This window comes from Mauremys mutica, chromosome 10 (genome assembly GCF_020497125.1).
Source record: "Mauremys mutica isolate MM-2020 ecotype Southern chromosome 10, ASM2049712v1, whole genome shotgun sequence".
Classification (NCBI taxonomy): Eukaryota; Metazoa; Chordata; order Testudines; family Geoemydidae; genus Mauremys; species Mauremys mutica.
In genome coordinates this window covers 20518289-20540597 of record NC_059081.1, presented here as the reverse complement: position 1 = coordinate 20540597, position 22309 = coordinate 20518289, and the positions used below count along the sequence as shown (strand labels likewise).

The following is a 22309-nucleotide window of genomic DNA, read 5'->3' as shown; positions in this document are numbered from 1 at the left end:
GTAAAAGTCTGGTTCACAACTCTTTACCAGATACTAAAACTGTTTTGTTTAATAGTGAACGGTCTGTCAAACAAGGAAAAGGTTAGTAGGTATCTTAAATGGGATTTGTATTGAAATAAATGGAATGTATTTCCAGTTGGGAGACTATGAAATAAATGCAAGCCTTTGAATGGAAAAACAGAAGTAATTGTGATTCTGTCCCACTTGTTATTAAACAAACTGCATGGATTCACAAATAACTATCTGCAAATACAATTGGGTATTTGAAAACAATATAGTACATAAATCATGCACAGACAGACACACAGATTAAGAAAAAATATTTACTTGAGTCTTACCCCAAACCAAACAAATTGTTTCTAGTTGAATGCTTCTGCAAACATAATTTTTAAAGAGAATTAATTTAAATGTAAATGTAGGGGTACTTTTTAAAAGGCATGTTTATTATCAGATTTGGATTGTCTGCTGACAATGTTTGGAATAACAGCATAATTCAAAGAGGTTTAAATTCATTAAGGCTTTTGTTTGTATAAGACTTCTTTCTTTCTTTTTTCTTTTAAGGCTCTTCCAACATTTTTAGAGTGCTTTATAATGGCCAACAGTTGTTTGATACAGATTGAACTGGTATTTGGTTTATAGTTAATAATTTAAACATATATGCAAGGTTTGTTTTTTACTTGTGTGTGATATTTGCTTGTATGGATGCTGAAACAGATTATTACAACTTCATTATAATAAAGATCAATTGCCTGTAAAGCACATTAGTTTTTGCCTTGTAATGGTAAGGTGAATGGTACAAATTAACATAAAAAGAAATATGCCCGTATGGACTCCAGGCCTCCAAGCAGCAAATATTGCAAAGGTGTTTTATGACAGGAATATAAAGTTTATGTGCCCAATTTCTTTCATGCTTTTAATATTACATTCCCTTATTTGTTCTCATACTTCTTTTTTTCTGGAAGCCTAACCAAATGTACTGCCATAGGTTCTTGTTAGGGCTGATATCCTGAACCTGTGTTCTCTTAAAATGCATTTAACTACATGAATATAGAAGTTATGGCATTTTATAAAATATACAGAGAACTTACCATGTTACACAGCATGACATTATCCTGATGCTTACATTCCATAGGACCAGTGTACAGTCACTATAGGTCTGCATACTTGTGTTCATCTCCTTGAAAAAAATTCCTTATTTAAAATTCCTTCACACATGTGGAATAATTAAGCTGTTCAAGTTCATCTCTTGAAACAAAGGTCTGACCCATTTAAAATATGTAAAAATGAAGATCGCACTCTTGTAATAATTTCATTTTCTTGAAACTGAGAAGCCTTTCCTTCAGAAAGGTTGGGTCAATTAACAGAGTTTATTATAATTCAGTCTGTAAAAAGCAGCTAATTTTTGTGTTAGATAATATAATCCTCCAATATTTGTGTTTTTGTTTGCTTCAGCCTAACTGCAGAGGGAGGGCTGGTATCTTGTGGCTTTCATCTCCAAGTGCAGGACATGTCTCTTTATGGTAGCTTTCAAAGAAGACAGAATTTTTAACAATCACAATACTTAACTAAATGAACTACTAATCTATATTTTAGGATGGGACTTGGTTTTGTGTTTTGAAAGCCTCTCAGATACCACAGTGACGAGACCATAGTCTGATTAGCTAGATGGAGATGCAGACTGTCTAACTATAATCCAGCATTTCCCTCCACACTGTGCCTTTTGCAAAGCTACATATGAATTTGATTATTTTTACAGAGGATTTTAAAATGATTACAGGTCTCTTTTTAGATCAACCCATTCTTCATGTTGTATTGCCAGATTATCATTATATTTGCTTACTCTGGTTTTGGGACTATATTGTATCTGGAATCCAACAAATTGGGTGATACTTTTCTCTAATACAGGTGGACCAGAATTTTGCCCTCAGTAAGGATGATTTGCCACTATACTCCAATACTGCAAAACAGCCCTAAACTGGCCTCAGTGTCCAGCTGTGGATTCCCTGGCTCACCACATCTCCTAGATCCCCTTATGAACTCTGGTGTGGGTAGGAGATATGTTGAGGAGAAGAGGCGTTACTGGAGCATGCTGTGCTTCAGTGATCTGTGGCTGTCACAAAGGTCCCTACAGGCTGTAATTTATGATGGAGGCCAAGCCATCTCACTATAGCCCAAGGACATGGGGAATAACAAATGTGACATGGGTCCTGCACTGAGCAGCTCTACTCAACCGTGGGACAGAACCTCTAGCTCTCTAGGCTTGGTTACTTCCTCACATTGCACAGTCTTATAGATAATACCGCACTGAAGATGCTGGAACAGGGGCCGGTTGTACTCTGGTAGCTTTCGCCATTATACATAAACATTGAAGCTTTAATGTATTTTTGCCTCAAGGTCCTCACTAAAATATTTGTATAAATAGGGAGTCTTTTTCTTAGATGCTAATATCTCTCAGGATATATTCTATTGGAAGCAATTAAGGCGTTTCAGAAGAAGACTGGCATGTGCAGCAAATAGGAAGAATCTACAATCTAAACTGACTGAATTTCCATACAAAAAAATTCTGAATATAGGATATGCTACATTGCTATCTCTAGAATAATTGCAGGAACTTATAAATTCTATATATTTTAACTCCCAAATCAGGCTGAATTTGCCTGGTTTAGGCTTTTACAGTTTTAATGGTAATCAGGCAGGAAAAAAAAACACATTTTGTTAGTTGACTGCCATAAACAGAAATCTAGGGCAATCCAGATTGTTGCAGTTCAAGACTCAGAGCTCTTGCTCCCTGTAGTTTGAAAGCTTGTCTGTTTCACCAACAGAAGTTCATCCAATAAAAGATATTGCGTCACCCACCTTGTTTCTCCTGGGATTACAACACAGCTAACAGAGATGAAATTTTAAAATACCTTATATACAGGGATTCAGCACATTCTACTGCAGCGACTGATTTTTAGATTCTATCCACCTTTTGGCAATACTCACTGTATCCCTATACTTTCTGAGCTCCAAATTTAGCATTCTTTGTTGATTAATCCCTTTGTCCTTTCCTTGTAGGCTGTCTACATGTTGTTAATATTATTTGTGAGGTGGTTAAGCATCCATTTGGGTCTGGAGCCCTTCCCTCCACATTTTTTCCTCTTCCTTGGGATGGAAATTCCAGATAGTTTTTGCACCTTTGACTTAAATAAATTCCAAGCCTCTTCCACATTGAGTTCTTCAATCCAGTTGACTACACTAACTAGTCCCTTAATTTCCATTGAAATACGAAACCTTATTACTAAGCTATTTTTGATTATCCTTCAATTTAATTGAAATTGAATCAACTCATAATCACTCAGTCATAGGTTATTTTCTTCAACTAGCTCCTCTATAACATCCTCATTACTTAGCAAAAACAAATCTAAAATAGCATCAACTTTTGTTGGTTCAATGACTATTTGGTGAGAAAATATGTTGGTTATCACATCCAGGAATAATGAGGGCCTACCGTTATTAGTAGTGCTTATGCTCCAATCTATATCTGAGAAGTTAAAAGTCTCTCATACTATATTGCATTTTATTAATTCAATTTAAACTGTATGTCATAACCACCAATAAAATACATTAAGTAATGTTGACTAGCCACAGTTGGAGAAGGTATTTTAAAGCATTAAAAATAGAGACTGTCCTTTTAAGAACTGACAGTAGGCCCCAGGGTCCATTTGAGTGACACACAAATAGAAATCAATGTTAACATTAAAACAGCAAATACTCTGTAACCAAGTGATAAAGGTCTACTTCACATTACTTGCTTCTGTTAAAAGAATATTGTTGTAGGGAGGAATTCTAGGTGGTTTGGTATGTTAGTAATAGGGTCCCAGTACTGCAAACATTTAAGCAGTCAAGTAATTATATATTTCAAAACAGTGGTATCACTCAAAATGCATAAAGTTAAGTATGTGTTCAAATATTTGCTGGAACAGGAACTACATCTTTAGAAGTTGCTGTAAGAATTTCATTATAACGTAAATTTTATTATATACATTTTCATAATTAATAAAAACATTAAATTAAGATTAATGGCAATTTTAAAATATTCGGTTTCAGTAACATTAAATAGTGTTATTAACACAAATGCATATATTTAAAACATTTTTATTCTTACAGTGTCTCTTTAATTGAATTACTTTAGTTAACATTGCTTAGCTTTCCTTTCATTAGTTAAAGTAGGTGGGAAAATACCATAGATGGGTAGGCTTCCAGAGGAAATAATCTGTTATCAGCCTAAATTTTGTTTTTCCCTGCTCATGAGTATGTGACTGGAAGTTTATAGTAATGTTTTCATATTCTGAATCTTATTATATTTGTCAATGAGGCAACAACTTTTATGTTTGCTCATTTCTTCTTTATTGCTATTCTTTTTTTAAATAAAGAAAGCAAAGCAATATATTATTATTTTTTAAATAATTTTCATTAATACCTTTTAATGTTTCACTTTTACATTCTTTGCAGATGTGTGCCACCATTATTGTGTGAATTCTGAATCTTGTACCATTGCTGATGATGGAAGTGTAGAATGTGTCTGTCCTGTACAATATGAGGGTCCAAAATGTGAAGTAGACAAGTGTGTAAGATGCCATGGTGGGCACTGCATAATAAACAAGGACAGTGATGACATAATATGCAAGTAAGTGTTTTTGTTAGATTTAAAGTGATATATTATATACATAGATCAGTTAATAGTTAAAATGCAATAATCGGTAAGTCATTATACTTGATGGCATACAACAGAGTTGTACCACATGAATGGTGGGTTACAAGATGGTGTAAACATGGTATCATCATTAGCTCACAAGTAACCAGGCAGAGTCCTTTGTTTTTGGTGGAATTTGAGAATCCAGGCTTTGAATATGACAGGTGGGACAGAATGATAACCTGTAAAAGCAGCAAAGAATCCTGTGGCACCTTATAGACTAACAGACGTTTTGCAGCATGAGCTTTCATGGGTGAATACCCACGAAATGATAACGTGGGTATACCCACGAATGATAACCTGAGCAACTTCAAGGAGAACATAACCTCAATCAAAACTAAGAACTACATTTTACTCTCATATTCTCAGTAAGTATAAAACATGATTGTGCCAGGGAAGCAGAGGTTATATATTTTTCCGATCATTTTTTAAAGTAAAGACAGACATAAGTTCTTAGATTATCAGTAACCTGTACAGAAGTCCTTGCTTATGAGTATAATAAATAGAAAATTTGTGATGGTATGGGATGCCATAAAACTTTTTATTGTTTCAGGTTTGGGACAACCACGTTACTCATAAAAGGAAAAAAAAACACTAGAAAATTGTGTATGTTATCCCCAATAAATGGAAATAAAACACTGTCGTACTCCATGCCATCACAAATTCTTTTACTACTTTGAAATATATTAATTGCTATGAAAACAGTTATATCATTGGCATTGCAGAGTTCAGTGATATTCACATGTGCAAGTGAAGGCCATTTATATTTAATGGTTTGAATTTTATACCATACATCTTGAAATACAGGAGGTTGTAATATTATATCCTTAGATATCATACATAAGAAAGATACGTAAGAAATAAAACACACTAGGTATCGTACATAATTATTTAGCAAGTATAGAATTTTTTGTATTGTTTTTAAGCTATCAGCCCAAGAACTAATTATCTTTTCCCACCTAAGACATGGAAGAATTGCCCTGAAAAGCATAGCTTGATGTGTTACTACTAAGCCCAGCATTCTTTAACTAATTGTTTAATCACAGAATCATAGAAATGTAGGACAGGATAGGACCTCAATAGGTGATCTAGTCCAATCCCCTGCACTGAGGCAGGACTAAGCATTATCTAGACCAGTGGTTCCCAAACTTGTTCCACTGCTTGTGCAGGGAAAGCCCCTGGCGGGCCGGGCCGGGCTGGTTTGTTTACCTGCCGCGTCCACAGGTTCGGCCGATTGCGGCTCTCAGTAGCTGCGGTTCACTACTCCAGGCCAATGGGAGCTGCTGGAAGCAGTGGCCAGTACGTCCCTTGGCCTACGCTGCTTCCAGCAGCTCCCACTGGCCTGGAGCAGTGAACTGTGGCCACTGGGAGCCGCGATCAGCCAAACCTGCAGACAGGGCAGGTAAACAAACCGGCCCAGCCCGCCAGGGGCTTTCCCTGCACAAGCGGTGGAACAAGTTTGGGAACCACTGATCTAGACTATCCCTTACAGTTGTTTGTCTAACCTATTCCTAAAAACCTCCAATGGTGGAGATTCCACAATCCCCCTAGGTAATTTGGTCCAGTGCTTAACTACCCTTACAGTTAGGAAGTTTTTTTCTTGCTGCAATTTAAGTCCATTACTTCTTGTCCTGCCCTTAGCAAATAAGGAGAATATTTTATCTCATCCCCTTTATAACATCCTTTTATGTACTTCAGAGTGGTAGCCATGTTAGTCTGTATCAGCAAAAACAACGATCACTACGTGCATCTGATGAAGTGGGTTTTAGGCCACGAAAGTTTATGCCCAAATACATTTGTTAGTTTCTAATCATATCCCCTCTGTCTTCTCTTCTCTAAATCAAACAAACCCAGTTTTTTCAATCTTTCCTCATAAGTCATGGTTTCTAGACATTTACTCATTTTTGTTGCTCTCCTCTGCGCTTTCTACAATTTGTCCACATCTTTCCCAAGTTGTGGTGCCCAAAACACAATACTCCAATTGAAGCTTTATCAGGGCTGAGTAGAGTGAAATGATTACTTCCTGTATCTTGTTTACAACACTCTTGCTAATACATCCCAGAATGATGTTCACTTTTTTTACTACAGTATTACATACTTTACTCATTTTAGGTTGGACTTCACTATAACCCCTAGATCCTTTTCTGCAGTACTCCTTCCTAAGCAGTCATTTCCTAGTTTGTATGTGTGCAACTGGTTTTTCCTTCCTAAGTGTAGTGATTTGCATTTGTCCCTATTGAATTTAATCCTATATTTTTCAAACCATTTCTCACATTTATTGAGGTCATTTTGAATTCTAATCCTGACTTCCAAAATGCTTGTGACCCCTCCCAGTTTGGTATCACCTGCAGCATTTATAAAAGTATTCTCTCTGCCACTATCCAAATAATTTATGAAGATATTGAATAGAACTGAACTCAGGACAGATCCCTGAAGAACTCCACTTGATATGTCCTTCCAGCTTGATTGTGAACAATTGATGATTATTCTCTGAGTACTGGGTTTCGACCGGTTGTGCATCCGCTTTATATTAGGCTTCTGTAGACTATATTTCCCTAATTTACTTATGAGAAGGTCATGTAAGACGATATCAAAAACCTTAGTAAAGTCAATATATATATCACACATACTGCTTCCCCCATTCGTAAGACTTGTTACCTGACAAAGAAGGATATTAGGTTGGTTTGACATGATTTATTCTTGACAAATACATATTGACTATTACTTATCACTTTATTATCTTCTCGGTGCTTACAAATTTTTTGTTTGATTATTTACTCCATTATCTTTCCAGATACCAAAGTTAAGCTGATTGGTAAATAATTTTTTTGGTTTTCCTTATTCCCCTTTTCATATATAGGTACTATATTTGCCCCTTTCCAATCCTCTGGGATGCCTCCCATCTGCCACAAGTTCTCAAAGATCATTGCTAATTACTCAGGGATCTCTTCAGCCAGTTCCTTAAGTATTCTAGATGTATTTCTTCAGTTCCTGCTGACTTGAAGATATCAGATTTGTTCTTTTCCTGTTTTAGGTTCAGATCCTGCTCCATTTACACTGACGTTCACTACTGCTAATCTTTTCGATGAAAACTGAAATAAAATAGGCACTTACCACTTTGGCCATTGGTGTGCTTTCTGTTATTGTCTTTCCCTCCTCATTGAATAATGGGCCTATCCTTTCATTGGTCCTTGTCTTCTTCTAATTTATTTGCAAAATGTTTTCTTGCTACCTGTTATGTTCCTAGCTAGTTTAATCTCATTTTGTGCCTTGGCCTTTCTAGTTTTGTTCCTACATGATTGTGTTGTATTTTTTATATTCATCCTACATAATTTGACCTAGTTTCCACTTTTGTATGACTCTTTTTTTCAGTTTCAGAACTTTGACGTTCTCCTGGTTAAGCCAAGGTTGTCTCTTATAATACTTCCTATCCTTCCTACACATTAGGATAGTTTGCACTTGTGCCTTTAATAATGTCTCTTTAAAAAAACCTGCCAATTCTCCTGAACTCCTTTTTTCCTTAGATTTGCCTCCCACAGAATCTTGCCTACCAATTCTCTGAGTTTGCAAAAGTCTGCCTTCTTGAAGCCAACTGTCTTTATTCTCCTATTTTTCTTAGAATCATGAACTGTGTCATCTTTCACCTCAGCTGCCTTCCATCTTCAATTTCTCAATAAGTTCCTTCCTATTTTCAGAATCAAAAATAGAACTGCCTCTCCCTTAGTTGCTTTCTCCAACTTAATAAAAAGTTGTCTCTGATGCATTCCCACAACATGTAGGATGATTTGTGCCATTCTTTATTATTTTCCCAACAGATATCTGAGTAGGTGAAGTTCCCAATCACCACAAAGTCCCGGGCTTGGATGATTTTGTTAGTTATTAAAAAAGCCTCATACACCTCTTCTTCCTGGTTCAGTGGTCAGTACTAGACCACTACCATGACATCACCCTGGGGTTTTTTTTACCTCTTTTATCCTTACCCAGAGACTTTCACCAGGTCTGCTTCCCACCTCTATCTTCACCTAAGTGCAAGTGTATACATCTTTGATATACAAGGCAACACCTCTTCCCTGTTTTCCGTGCCTGTGTTTCCTGAACAAGTTGTGTACTTCAATATCAATCTTCCAGTCATGTGAATTATCCCACCAAGTCTCTGTGATGCCAGTTATACCTGTTTGTCTCTCCTTTGTCCTTGCTATGATTGCCCATTTCATTCAATTTATAATTTACCTTCATTTTTATGTTACCGTTCTCTCAAGCAATTTCAGACATACTTTTTAAAAAGAAACTTAATTCTCATCAGGAAAGGAAACTTCCTCTGTCAGTTCTCCCCATTAGTCTCCCAGGGCATTTACAAACCAAATTCACCCTTTTCTGCATTTTATTATTTATATACAAATAGTTGTAAACAGTTGTAAACATAAGTACTTCTAATAGATAATCATAGTGTGGGTTCAAAAGTCTTGGTTAGATATTTGCAATTTTTCAGCTGTTTAATGAAATGTTTGATGATTTTGGCTCACCGTGGTCCTTGTCGAAGATGATAGATCCATATAGGAAAAAAGCATTTAAGACATGTTGCTTTTATGCCTCAGTGAAGAGCAATCAGCTAAAAACTCTGATGCCTGCAAAGCCTTTCATTAAAAGCACCCAGAAGGACCGAAAGATTCAGCTCTTAAACCTGCTTCTGCAAGAGGCTCTGAAAACACATTTAGGAAATCCCATAAAAAAACCTATACTCAGAGAACATTAAACGTGTATTCCAAATTTAGGAATTGCTAAAGATAAAATTATACATGTGTAACAGTCATGTTCTCATAATAAGGTGTTAATAGAGTGTATGTATAATCTACATGTACCAGATCTGGGGACCTATTATGACTGCTTTAAACAACACTACACCCACTTTAAAGCACCACAAAAGGATTTTTCCTGCTCAAGGGAATCTTGAGTGCCATAGAGCTAGTGCAGGTAGTGTACTCAAGGAAACGTGGTGTGGCAAGCTACATTCTGCAATCCCTAGGCACTGGAATAGTTTTTAGGGCCACAGGAAGCCATCATAATGCTGGAGAACCAGGCCAGTGCATCTTTGAACCCATCATTTTTCCTTACCTGTGCCATGTGAACAAAATCTGGACCCAAGGACTATTGTATGTTCTATGTGTTATCGCTTCCCTTTAAAAAGCAAATTATAATAGCCAGTTTTATTTTTAAAAATGTGTTTTGCTTTTTTAATTACAAGCATATATACACCTGCCAATTTTGCTTTGTTTGCATCTTATAAAATCTTTAGTTTTGTATCTATGTAAAATACAGTTGACATTACAAAAATGTGTAACATGTTTCACAGAGAACAGCAGTCAGGTTTTCCATAAATATGAATGCATTGGATGATAATCCCTAGCCAGTTTTCCACAACTAAAGGGTTAAAGAAAGAAGGAGCTTTTCACATTCATGAGCAAAGCTGTATGAAAATCATCAGCATCATGAAACCCTTTTTGCACTTTGAAAGTTGCTCAGTAATTGGCCTTTCTTTAGAAGCCCTATTGTTAGTGCATATTACCGCTGGAACCAAGCTGTCACCTACACAGTGCTAAACTGGCATTGCTAATAGACGTGTCTCCTCTCAGTTGCTCACTGCTACAATAACTTCAGCCTGGAAAGAAGTAGGGCTGTTCGAACTGCTAGTTATTTAATGGAAGACAGAGCTTTAATACATATTAAAATTAAGAAGAAAAAGCAAACATGGGACCCAAAAGAAGAAGATGGGAATGAGCTAAAGAGAACAGTCAAAGAAGGAAGAATGAAAAAAGTATTGAAAGAATAAAGGATGCAAAATATAATGATATCATGAAAGGCAAAAAGAAGCCAAAAGAAATTATGTTTGTGAAGATAAAAAGAAGATGCAAATGGAAAACAGTATATATCACATAGAGGTGTGGAAACGGTGTTCGTATCAATCAGCATTGAATCCTACTTGTTTTTTAGCTGTTAAGAGGCTTCTGCTGGTGTGCAGATGGATAGATAGGTAATCACATTCAACTACGGTACAGTACTTTATGGACAAAAGCAGATTGTCTTCAGTTCCATCCCATTTTGTGTTTTATAAGTATAACAGTGAGACAGAATCTAATTTCTAGTAAGTAGGTGAACAAAAACTTTAATAAAATAGAATATTCACATATTTTGAGAACTATGTATATGTATTGCAGCTAATCTCTGTATTTATCTGCATTGAATGGTAATACCAGTACCAGAGGAATAGTTTGATAGTGAGCAATTAAGTACGGAGGATGAGAGGTTGTGCAATTTACAGCTGCTAACACAATGAATTGAAAAAACTGAACAGGAGCCTAGCAGCTGGATCTATGAACATATGGGTTCTAGGTCTGAACGCAGAAAATGTACAAGTTGTGTTTTGCTGCAGGTTTGTGACTTTCACCAGTTAGTTTTACAATGCACACTACAGTAGAAACCACTAAAAGGTCTACTTTTGTCAACCATTGCCACATATAGCTTCTATTCTAATAATAAGGGGAAAGTGTGGTAATCACAGACCACTGCTTGATAGCAGTTGGCAAATGCCAACAAGAAGGATGTCTTCTTTTTATTAAGGCATTGGAATGAGACTCAGAAGATGGGAGTTCACTTCACACCTCTGCCAGAAATTTCCTGTGGGACCTTAGCCAAAGTTGCTTTTATAATCCTGTGCCTCAGTTCCCCCTATGTAAAATGCAAATATTGCTTTTCACTCACTATTTGTCTATTCAGATCAAGGGCTTTCATGCACTAATGTATGTACCTAGCACAATAACCCCTTAAACGTGTGGCTAGTAGGTACTACTGTCCAACAATCAATCAGTAATAATAATATTGGCTTTTTAAAGACAACCATGCTATATCTACAGAATTGAGTTCAAACTCAGTCTGAGATTGACTAAAAATATGTTATTTACAGTTTTATATAAAAATGTAGGCAAAATGTTAGGGTTTTTTCTTAAGCCCTGGAAATGGAATATTTATTCAGATCTGAAGTATTGAGGATCAGTCCATTTATTAATAATTTCTTATTTGCTTACATTTAATACCACTTGAAGATTTTACAAGCAATGCCCAACTCCCAAAAGGCCTCAGAGGTGGGGGAAACTTTGGGCTAGTGTGGAAAGAAATTATTTGGCCTCTTTTAAGGGATACAATCCTCCTCTTCTTGGGGCCATTCAGCCTCATTGTCACCTGGAGGAGGAGGGTGGTTAGGCTGATTGGTGGACCACAAAGCTATAGCAAAACGCATTGGCTCCCACACACTTAATGGGAGGGTTATAAGCTCTTCCCCCAGCTCTAGGAGCCATTCTGCACAAGAAGAAAAGCTCCTACTCCACTCCCCGCTTGAGATTAAAATAGGACTGTGTCTTCTGTCTTGCTGTGGACATCATACTAATCACCTGTTGGGACTTGGAAGGAATTTTCCCTCTCTGCCAGACTGGCCTGAATAGTGTGGATGTTTTCACCTTCTTTGCAGCAGCCTAAGGACCCAGTGGGTAGGTTAGGCTGTACAATTCATTTTTATCACAACTTGGCACATGCCCAGTGCAGGTAGTCATTCAGTAGAGTAGGTCTGGTACTCTGATGAACCAGACTCAGAAGTGGATTGGAAGACATACAACACTCCTCTCCTTGGGAACATTCAGTCTCCTTGTTGTCTGGAGGGAGGGTTAGGCTGATTGGTGGAACACAAGGCTGTAGCAAAGCCTATTGGCTCCCGCACACTTAATAGGAATTTTTATAAGCCCTTCCCCCAGCTCTAGGGATCATTCTGCACAAGAAGAAAAGTTCCCACTCCATGTCCCCCTTGGAATTTAGGTCTCTTTTAAAAAAAGGTGGGGAATGGGGTGGGGCTCCTAATGTCTACTACAGGAGACATCCCCATCTTTCCCTCCCTGTTAATCCTGGTATGACGGAAGGATGATGGGGTCCCAGCAAGCCTGCTGGGACCAGGTTAAAAGAATGGGGGGCCGATGGCAGCCTCCACCAGCTGGAGTGAATTATAGTAGGAAGAATGACCTGCATGGGAGGAGTTATTGTTGGATAGTTCCCAAATATATTACTTAAGCAAACTGCACCCTAGTTATGCCATATTCCTGGTGTCTTGTTTTGTCTTCATATGGTGTCCAGGACAATGGCTCAAGGACCCAGGTTTGCAGCAATGCAATGATACCCCATTAAGAGCTGCAGAGATATTCATAGATTCATAGACTCTAGGACTGGAAGGGAACTTGAGAGGTCATCGAGTCCAGTCCCCTGCCCTCATGGCAGGACCAAATACTGTCTAGACCATCCCTGATAGACATTTATCTAAACTACTCTTAAATATCTACAGAGATGGAGATTCCACAACCTCCCTAGGCAATTTATTCCAGTGTTTAACTACCCTGACAGTTAGGAACTTTTTCCTAATGTCCAACCTAAATCTCCCTTGCTGCAGTTTAAGCCCATTGCTTCGTGTTCCATCATTAGAGGCTAAGGTGAACAAGTTTTCTCCCTCCTCTTGATGACACCCTTTTAGATACCTGAAAACTGCTAGCATGTCCCCTCTCAGTCTTCTCTTTTCCAAACTAAACAAACTCAATTCTTTCAGCCTTCCTTCGTAGGTCATGTTCTCAAGACCTTTAATCATTCTTGTTGCTCTTCTCTGGACCCTCTCCAATTTCTCCACACCTTTCTTGAAATGCAGTGCCCAGAACTGGACACAATACTCCAATTGAGGCCTAACCAGCGCAGAGTAGAGCGGAAGAATGACTTCTCATGTCTTGCTCACAACACACCTGTTAATGCATCCCATAATCATGTTTGCTTTTTTTGCAACAGCATCATACTGTTGACTCATATTTAGCTTGTGGTCCACTAGAACCCCTAGATCGCTTTCTGCTGTACTCCTTCCTAGACAGTCTCTTCCCATTCTGTATGTGTGAAACTGATTGTTCCTAAGTGGAGCACTTTGCATTTGTCTTTATTAAACTTCATCCTGTTTACCTCAGACCATTTCTCCAATTTGTCCAGATCATTTTGAATTATGACCCTGTCCTCCAAAGCAGTTGCAATCCCTCCCAGTTTGGTATCATCTGCAAACTTAATAAGCATACTTTCTATGCCAATGTTTAAGTCGTTGATAAAGATATTGAACAGAGCCGGTCCCAAAACAGACCCCTGCGGAACCCCACTTGTTATACCTTTCCAGCAGGATTGGGAACCATTAATAACTACTCTCTGAGTACAGTTATCCAGCCAGTTATGCACCCACCTTATAGTAGCCCCATCTAAATTGTACTTGCCTAGTTTATCGATAAGAATATCATGCGAGACCGTATCAAATGCCTTACTAAAGTCTAGGTATACCACATCCACCGCTTCTCCATTATCCACAAGACTCGTTATCCTATCAAAGAAAGCTATCAGATTGGTTTGACACGATTTGTTCTTTACAAATCCATGCTGGCTATTCTCTATAACCTTACCACCTTCCAAGTGTTTTGCAGATGATTTCCTTAATTCCTTGTTCCATTATCTTCCCTGGCACAGAAGTTAAACTAAGTGGTCTGTAGTTTCCTGGGTTGTTTTTATTTCCCTTTTTATAGATGGGCACTATATTTGCCCTTTTCCAGTCTTCTGGAATCTCTCCCGTCTCCCATGATTTTCCAAAGATAATAGTTAGAGGCTCAGATACCTCCTCTATTAGCTCCTTGAGTATTCTAGGGGCTTGGCTACACTTACAAATTTGCAGCGCTGCAGCAGGGTGTGAAAACACACCCTCTCCAGCGCTGCAAATTGCGGCGCTGCAAAGCACCAGTGTGGTCAAAGCCCCAGCGCTGGGAGCCGTGCTCCGCTGTCCGTTATTCCCCACAGGGAGGTGGAGTACGGACAGCGCTGGGAGAGCTTTCTCCCAGCGCTGGCGCTTTGACTACACTTAGCGCTTCAAAGCGCTGCCGCAGCAGCGCTTTGAAGTGTAAGTGTAGCCAAAGCCTAGGATGCATTTCATCCGGCCCTTGTGACTTGCAGGCATCTAACTTTTCTAAGTGATTTTTAACTTGTTCTTTTTTTTATTTTGTCTTTTAAACCTACCCCCTTCCCATAAGCATTCACTATGTTAGGCATTCCTTCAGACTTCTCAATGAAGACCGAAACAAAGAAATCATTAAGCATCTCTGCCATTTCCAAGTGTCCTGTTACTGTTTCTCCCTCCTCACTGAGCAGTGGGCCTACCCTGTCCTTGGTCTTCCTCTTGCTTCTAATATATTGATTAAAAGTCTTCTTGTTTCCCTTTATTCCCATAGCTAGTTTGAGCTCATTTTGTGCCTTTGCCTTTCTAATCTTGCCCCTGCATTCCTGGGTTGTTTGCCTATATTCATCCTTTGTAATCTGACCTAGTTTCCATTTTTTATATGACTCCTTTTTATTTTTTAGATCATGCAATATCTCGTGGTTAAGCCAAGGTGGTCTTTTGCCACATTTTCTATCTTTCCTACCCAGCGGAATAGCTTGCTTTTGGGCCCTTAATAGTGTCCCTTTGAAAAACTGCCAACTCTCCTCAGTTGTTTTTCCCCTCAGTCTTGATTCCCATGGGACCTTACCTATCAGCTCTCTGAGCTTACCAAAATCCACCTTCCTGAAATCTATTGTCTCTATTTTGCTGTACTCCCTTCTACCCTTCCTTAGAATTGCAAACTCTGATTTCATGATCACTTTCACCCAAGCTGCCTTCTACTTTCAAATTCTCAACGATTTCCTCCCTATTTGTTAATCAAGTCTAGAACAGCTTCCCCCCTAGTAGCTTTTTCAGCCTTCTGAAATAAAAAGTTGTCTGCAATGCAGTCCAAGAACGTATTGGATAGTCTGTGCCCCGTGGTGTTATTTTCCCAACATATATCTGGATACTTGAAGTCCCCCATCACCACCAAATCTTGGACTTTGGATGATTTTGTTAGTTGTTTAAAAAAAGCCTCATCCAACTCTTCCACCTGGTTAGGTGGCCTGTAGTAGACTCCTAGCACGACATCACCCTTGTTTTTTACCCCTTTTAGCCTAACCCAGAGACTCTCAACACTTCCATCTCCTATGTCCATCTCCACCTCAGTCCAAGTGTGTACATTTTTAATATATAAGGCAACAACTCCTCCCTTTTTCCCCTGTCTATCCTTCCTGAGCAAGCTGTACCCATCCACACCAACATTCCAATCGTGTATTATCCCACCAAGTTTCAGTGATGCCAACAATGTCATACTTGTATTTATTTATTAGCACTTCCAGTTCTTCCTGCTTATTACCCATACTTCTTGCATTTGTATATAGGCATCTAAGATACTGGTTTGATCTTGCCTCCCAGTTTTGCCCTCACCCCCCTTTCTGTCTGCCATTATAGCCCACGCTCCCTCTCGTTTCCGACCCATCTCCCAGGTCTCCATGTTCCCCACTTACCTGTGGGCTTTGCTCACCTGTCCCCGTCGAACCTAGTTTAAAGCCCTCCTCACTAGGTTAGCCAGTCTATGTGCAAATAGGGTCTTTCCCCTTCTCGAAAGGTGAATGCCGTCTCTGCCTAGCAGTCCTTCCTTGAATAGCATCCCGTGGTCGAGGAAGCCAAAGCCCTCCTGGCAATACCATATTGGTAGGAGATTACATAAATTATAGTAATGGTTTATTATGATGAACTAAATAGGCTGAAAATATTAGAATTTGTATAGACTAAAGGTGACCTGTTCTACAAAAATCTGTTTAAAAAAGTTACTGCCTCAAACTAGACAGTCTTAGTGAAATCTAATCAATCAGCAATTCTGCTACTTCTCATAAGATGAATGTTTTCATCTGTAGATAGTTCGCATCTGCTTTCAACAATAATGATGTGAAGACAATTTTTTTCATTACAGCTGCACTAATGGAAAGATTGCCTCAAGCTGTCAATTATGTGATGGCTACTGTTATAATGGTGGTGCATGTCAGCTGGACCCAGAGACAAACATACCAGTCTGTCTGTAAGTATTTTTGTGTGTATCATTAAAACATCTGTGTGGCAGTAAATAATAAAGTTTCTGTTCATCTACATTTCTTATCTGTTCAGGTATTTATGATGTACCACTCACGATGGTATTTTTACTTTTCTAGCTGTTATTTTTGTCTATCACTCTATTCTACTGCAAGTTGTAGAATATTCTTTTTGTTCATCATTTGACATTGTTGATGATTTAGTAACTGTTGTTTACTGCTCTTCAACAGGAAGATTTTACAATAGAATACTTAGAATACTTAAGGCTGAGGTGTGAGGACCTATTCGCTGGCAATTCACATATATAGTAGTATGGGATTAACCATCTATGATCAATATTTTGGTGCCTAATGATTTCTCTCTTTTTAAGTGGTGTTTTTTTCATATTTTAATAGTCTCCTTAGACATAGTTTGATGTGAAACCATGAAACAACATAGATTCTCAGAGCTAACCAGTTTCACACACATTAACTCATGTGGTTTTGTAAAAACACATAGAAACTTCAGCATGTACCAAATGTTACTAACAATTCTTAGGAAACAATCATGGATTATCTTTTTTTAAGTCCATCATGTTCTAAAATTGCCAATACTAACTGTCAGGACATTTGGCTTTAGTGCTTTCTGTCAAAACTCTGATTCCTGAAGCAAGGGGTTAATACAGGATCCACTGTTACCAAAATGTTTTTGATTAGTGTTGATTACCCATACTTTTCCAGATGTTATTAGATTGGACCTCCTGTGAAAAGGCTGAGCATATTTTGTGTGTGTGTGTGTGTGTGTGTGTGTGTGTGTGTGTGTTACCATCATTGTATGTAATGAGTTTAAAACTTGTTCAGAAAAAGGCAGAATATTTATTTAGCTGTATTTTACTGAAATTCTGCAGATGCTCTGTGGGGTTTAAAAGTCAGCGCTGTGACCAGAAAGTGAACCCTTGTGATTACTACTGTCAGAATGAGGGAATTTGCACTTTAACTGCGTTTAATGAACCGAGATGCAAGTAGGTTTAACCTTCCACTTAATGCTGCACATCGTGTGACATCATTTCAGGCCACAGTTCATTGGTTCAAATCATGCACATTCACATACATTTCACAGCATATACTTAATCTGGGGGCTCATTTATGTAATACACACTTACCCTTTTGATAGTCGTACTGATGACTGTATTTAAACATAGACTGTTGGAGTGTCTATTGCCATATTATTGGAAGAAGAAATAACAGATAAGAATTATAAAAATATTACTTCAGCTTTTTGTTCCTGGATGTGGGATCTGAGGTATTTTAATGAATAATGCATCCGCAGCATAAAGTTTTGGGGTGAAGCGAATTGTGCACAAATTCATTACCTGCTGCTATTTTAATGTATTTTGCATTTCCAGTATTTACAGAGTAATTAAACAAGAAGGCTATTTGGCTGCCATTTTAACAATTAGACTCGTATTGGTAAACCTCTTTGTTAACTTAATCTGTAAGTCAGGTTTAAAAAAGCAATTAGCACAAACTACAAAAAATTAGAAAAGCTCTCTTAACTCTTTTTATCCTTTATTGATTCAGTTCATAATTTACCTTCATTTTTATGTTACCTTTCTCTCAAGCAATTTCAGACATACTTCTTGAAAAGAAACTGTTCATTCTCTTCAGGAAAGGAAACTTCCTCTGCTTTCTGCATAATGAAAATATATCCTGTCCAACATCCTCATTGATTCTAAATACCAGAGTAAGCTGCACAGGGCTTCAGATAAATGTTCTGATCCAAGGGTCAGAATTCAAATCATGAGCCAATGACATAGACTTCAATTTGATAAAATACAGAAACTCCAACAGGTTTAATATATAGTCAAATATAAATGAATTGTATATAAACACATGTTTTCAGTTATTAGTAAACACATAATATTGAGGTTCTGTTGGAATGTAGTGGGGGGATTTTGGCGGGGGGACAATTAAAGTGATTAGGATGAGGAATCACTCTTTCATTTTTATTGGAATATATGCTTACAATTCCTTTTTTTTTCAATACTTCTAAGCAACAAAACTCTAGGTCTTGAGCTACAATAATTCTGTGGAAAAGCAGATTAGTGTTCTGATTGAATCAACATAAAATGAAGGCAATCTTCATGTGTGTCCATTAACTGTCAGTAATTGATTAATAAAATTCAGGGAATATGGGTTTGAACTATGTATAATTTTATGGAGAACATGGTTGTCTTAATTCAGCATTCCTTATATTTTCACATAACACTGCATATCATTCTTGTCTTAATTCTGCATTTCTTATATTTTCACATAACACTGCATATTATTCTTAAGTAGTCAGAAAACTGCAGTTACACACTAAAAACAATCCACTACTGTCTGTTTTTGAAAATGTGCTGTCAGTGCCTTTTCACCTTTCTGTCTAATAAACTGAAGCACGTCAATTGATATTTTTAGAAATTATAAACAATTTTAAATCTGTATATTGATATATGAAATAGAAAGTTTAATAGAGAATTGACAGTCAGTCATGAATTTTATCAACTGTCTCCCACAATTTAAAGAATGTGTTAATTATGTGATTTGTAAATATGCACTTTGTCTCTAATGTACTTGATTATTGCTAGTACTTTTTATGAAATATTTTTTTAAGTGAGGTTTTTTTTAAGATTTTTTTTTCTGAAGCTTTACCTTTATTTACCCAAATCAAAGTTGACATTCTGGTTTCATTAAAGTCAGTGCCAAAACTCCCAGTGTCCTCAGTGAGATCAGGATTTCAGCCAAGGAGAATTGAATTTCTTAGAAACTCGTGGAATAGCATAAATAGGGGTTTAATATGATACATATTTCATGACATCTCATTCCCCACTTGGGGCAGATCCTCAGGTGTGGTCCACCAATACTCGCTGTTAAAATGGGAAGAAGAAACTAGGGTGGCAATAAACACCTTTGAACTCATCCAATCTTGGGGCTACTAGGGTAAATTAGAATAGATGCAAAGCTGCCCTAAAACCCAGCTGTCTACAATTACAAGGATCCATTCCAGCAGCAGGGCATGAGTGGACCACAGGGGCATAGAGACCATCTTCCCTTTTTCCAGCAATGCAATACGTTGTCAGATGGTGGTTGGTGTAGCAGTAGCTATGGGTTAAAGCCCTGCACCACCAGTGGGTCCCCTTAAGCAGGAAGAATGCTCCACTGCCCAGTTACACTGGGGTTTACAGCCTCTTTGCATTGGTGTCCTGATGCAAATCAGTCACAGCAGGGTCCCAAATCTAGGGTCTTGTGTATCATTTTAGTTTTCTTTACTTTTGGGCTTTGTGGAAGCAGAAAAAAAATACCATAATTCTATAAATAAGATGGTTTCTACAATATTTTTTACTAACCATGAACCAAGAAAGCCTGATCTCTCAAGACTTTAAGGCCAATTAAGATTGAGAGACCAAACTAAATATCTAAAGTGTGAATGTCCATCTGTCAGTACCACGTATATAGTTACAAAAAAATAATGTTTATTAGCATACAAGAAGATTAAATAGCTACAGTTCTTCAGCAATCTTATACATTACTTATAGCATAAGATAATTCATAACAGAATACAAACATATTTTTGCATCATGGAAAGAGGGTTTTTTTCCTTATTATTATAGTGTAGTGTGTTGGCATCCTATCACTAACCTTGATGAAAAGCTGTGAGTCTGCAATTCACTATAACCTGCAATTCACTATATACTCCTGGCAGGAATTCAGCTTGAACATCAAGAAAAATTAATTCAAAAGGTATTAAAAATACATTTTTAAAAGGCTGTCTCCTCATTTCCACCCTAATCTACTATTAACAAGCTGTGCTTGCTACAGTTAGTAGGGACAATGCAGACTCTATGGTTACATTCCTTCCACCATGCACCAGATGGTCTAAATCCATATTTCACCTTTTATCTATATAACCCAACTTTAAAGCTATATTTGGGGCACTAACATCCCACCAGAAACCTTCTTTTTTCTGTTTTATGTTTCATACTACTATGGAGTGTTAGTGGGGTATCCCTACCCCATGCCTCCCAACATTTCCAGTGGCTAAATTGGGACACAGCACCACTCAGATTTGGCCTGTCTTCCTCTCCATAAATGGAGATGAAGGGCAGATAGACCAAATTTGATTGGCGTTGCAGCATAGCACACAGGGTCACAACGCCAATCAAATTTGGTCCATCTGCCCCTCCATCTCCATTTATGAAGGGTCACATGGGCCAAATCTGAGTGGTGCTGCAATGCCGTGTACCAACTCCCTCATGGTTTCGGGGGCCCTTACAACCAGGGAGCCCAGGGCAATTGGGAAGTCTTTGCTATCCCCTTTAAAAGGTTACTCTTTGCTGTACTAGATATGGCAAAGCAGGTGAAGAACCTAGAGCTTAAATCTAAAAAATCCATTTGTGAGAACACCCAATTGGTGTTTAGATGTTTTCCAAAGTTGTTCCCAGCCAATGATCACTCATTCGTTCAGAAATAGCAAAGAGCTCAGCTGTAACATTAGGATCTCCTCCCCAAAACTGATCTGGAGAGGCTGCGTCAAACTGGCTGGCAGGCACCAAATTACGCCAGCAGAAAGTGGCCCTCTCTGGAAGATTCCCTGAATGGTAAAGCCTTATTACTACCTCAAGGGGCAATTAGAGGGTGCTTCTCTAGGCAGAGATGCCACTTTCTTATCCAGTTACTCTTTCATCAGAGACTAAAGGTTTGTCTCCTATACTAATCTTCTCTTTTGCCTCCTTCTCAGCTATGTCTATGAAAAGGCCTTATTCCTTACTAGAGGTAGGGAACCTTCCAATCCCATCTCCCAAATAAAAAAAAAACAAAAAGGGGGGGGGGAATCAATAAAGATACTGAAACATAAGAAAATGTTCTAAGAGACACCAGAAATCTTTCCCTCCTCTCCCTAGCTCTGACTACACCCCACAGAAACAGGGAACTTTCTGAATCTGACTATGAAGGGGAAGAACTGGAGAAAATGGATATACTTTTTCAACCAGATTAAGAGAAGGAACAATCACAACCCAAAGGAAACTACTCCTCTCAAACAAAATTATACCTCCTCCATTCATTCGCTGAAGATGTCTGTCATTAGGGAAGAGGGAAAACTATGGGCAGAAAGACAGCAAAGCCAAAAGGATATGAAGAAATTATTTAAAATCCAGGAATCAGATATTCCATATTATCCCTTCCAAAATTTGTCACAGTAGGACAAAAGATATGGCACAATCCTCTAAGAGGACTTCTTCCAGAAGGACCCTACCAAGAGGAAATTAAAAAAGCACAATTTGGAAGAGTTGAGCATTCTGAGCCTCCTTGGTCACTGCATCATTTTTATTATTATTCATTATTAATAGTTTATTTACTTATTTATCATTATTAATAGTTTATTTACTTATTACATATATTACTTATTTACTTATATTATGGCAGCAGCTAGAGGCCTCAAGGCCCTTGTACAAATTTACAGTAATGACTATCTCTACCCCAAAGAGATAACAATGTAAATAAGTAAGATGTGAAAAGCAATGA

General features: G+C 37.9%; 1 protein-coding gene across 1 annotated transcript in view; it reads left to right on the top strand.

The window, feature by feature from the left end:
• LRP1B (LDL receptor related protein 1B) overlaps nucleotides 1-22309 on the top strand; it is a 1288869-nt gene that overhangs the window by 1242303 nt on the left and 24257 nt on the right. Inside the window, exons 87-88 of the mRNA XM_045032831.1 lie at nucleotides 4495-4669; nucleotides 16651-16755. Of these exons, the coding sequence (XP_044888766.1) occupies nucleotides 4495-4669; nucleotides 16651-16755 (280 nt within the window). The remainder of the gene's footprint in view (nucleotides 1-4494; nucleotides 4670-16650; nucleotides 16756-22309) is intronic.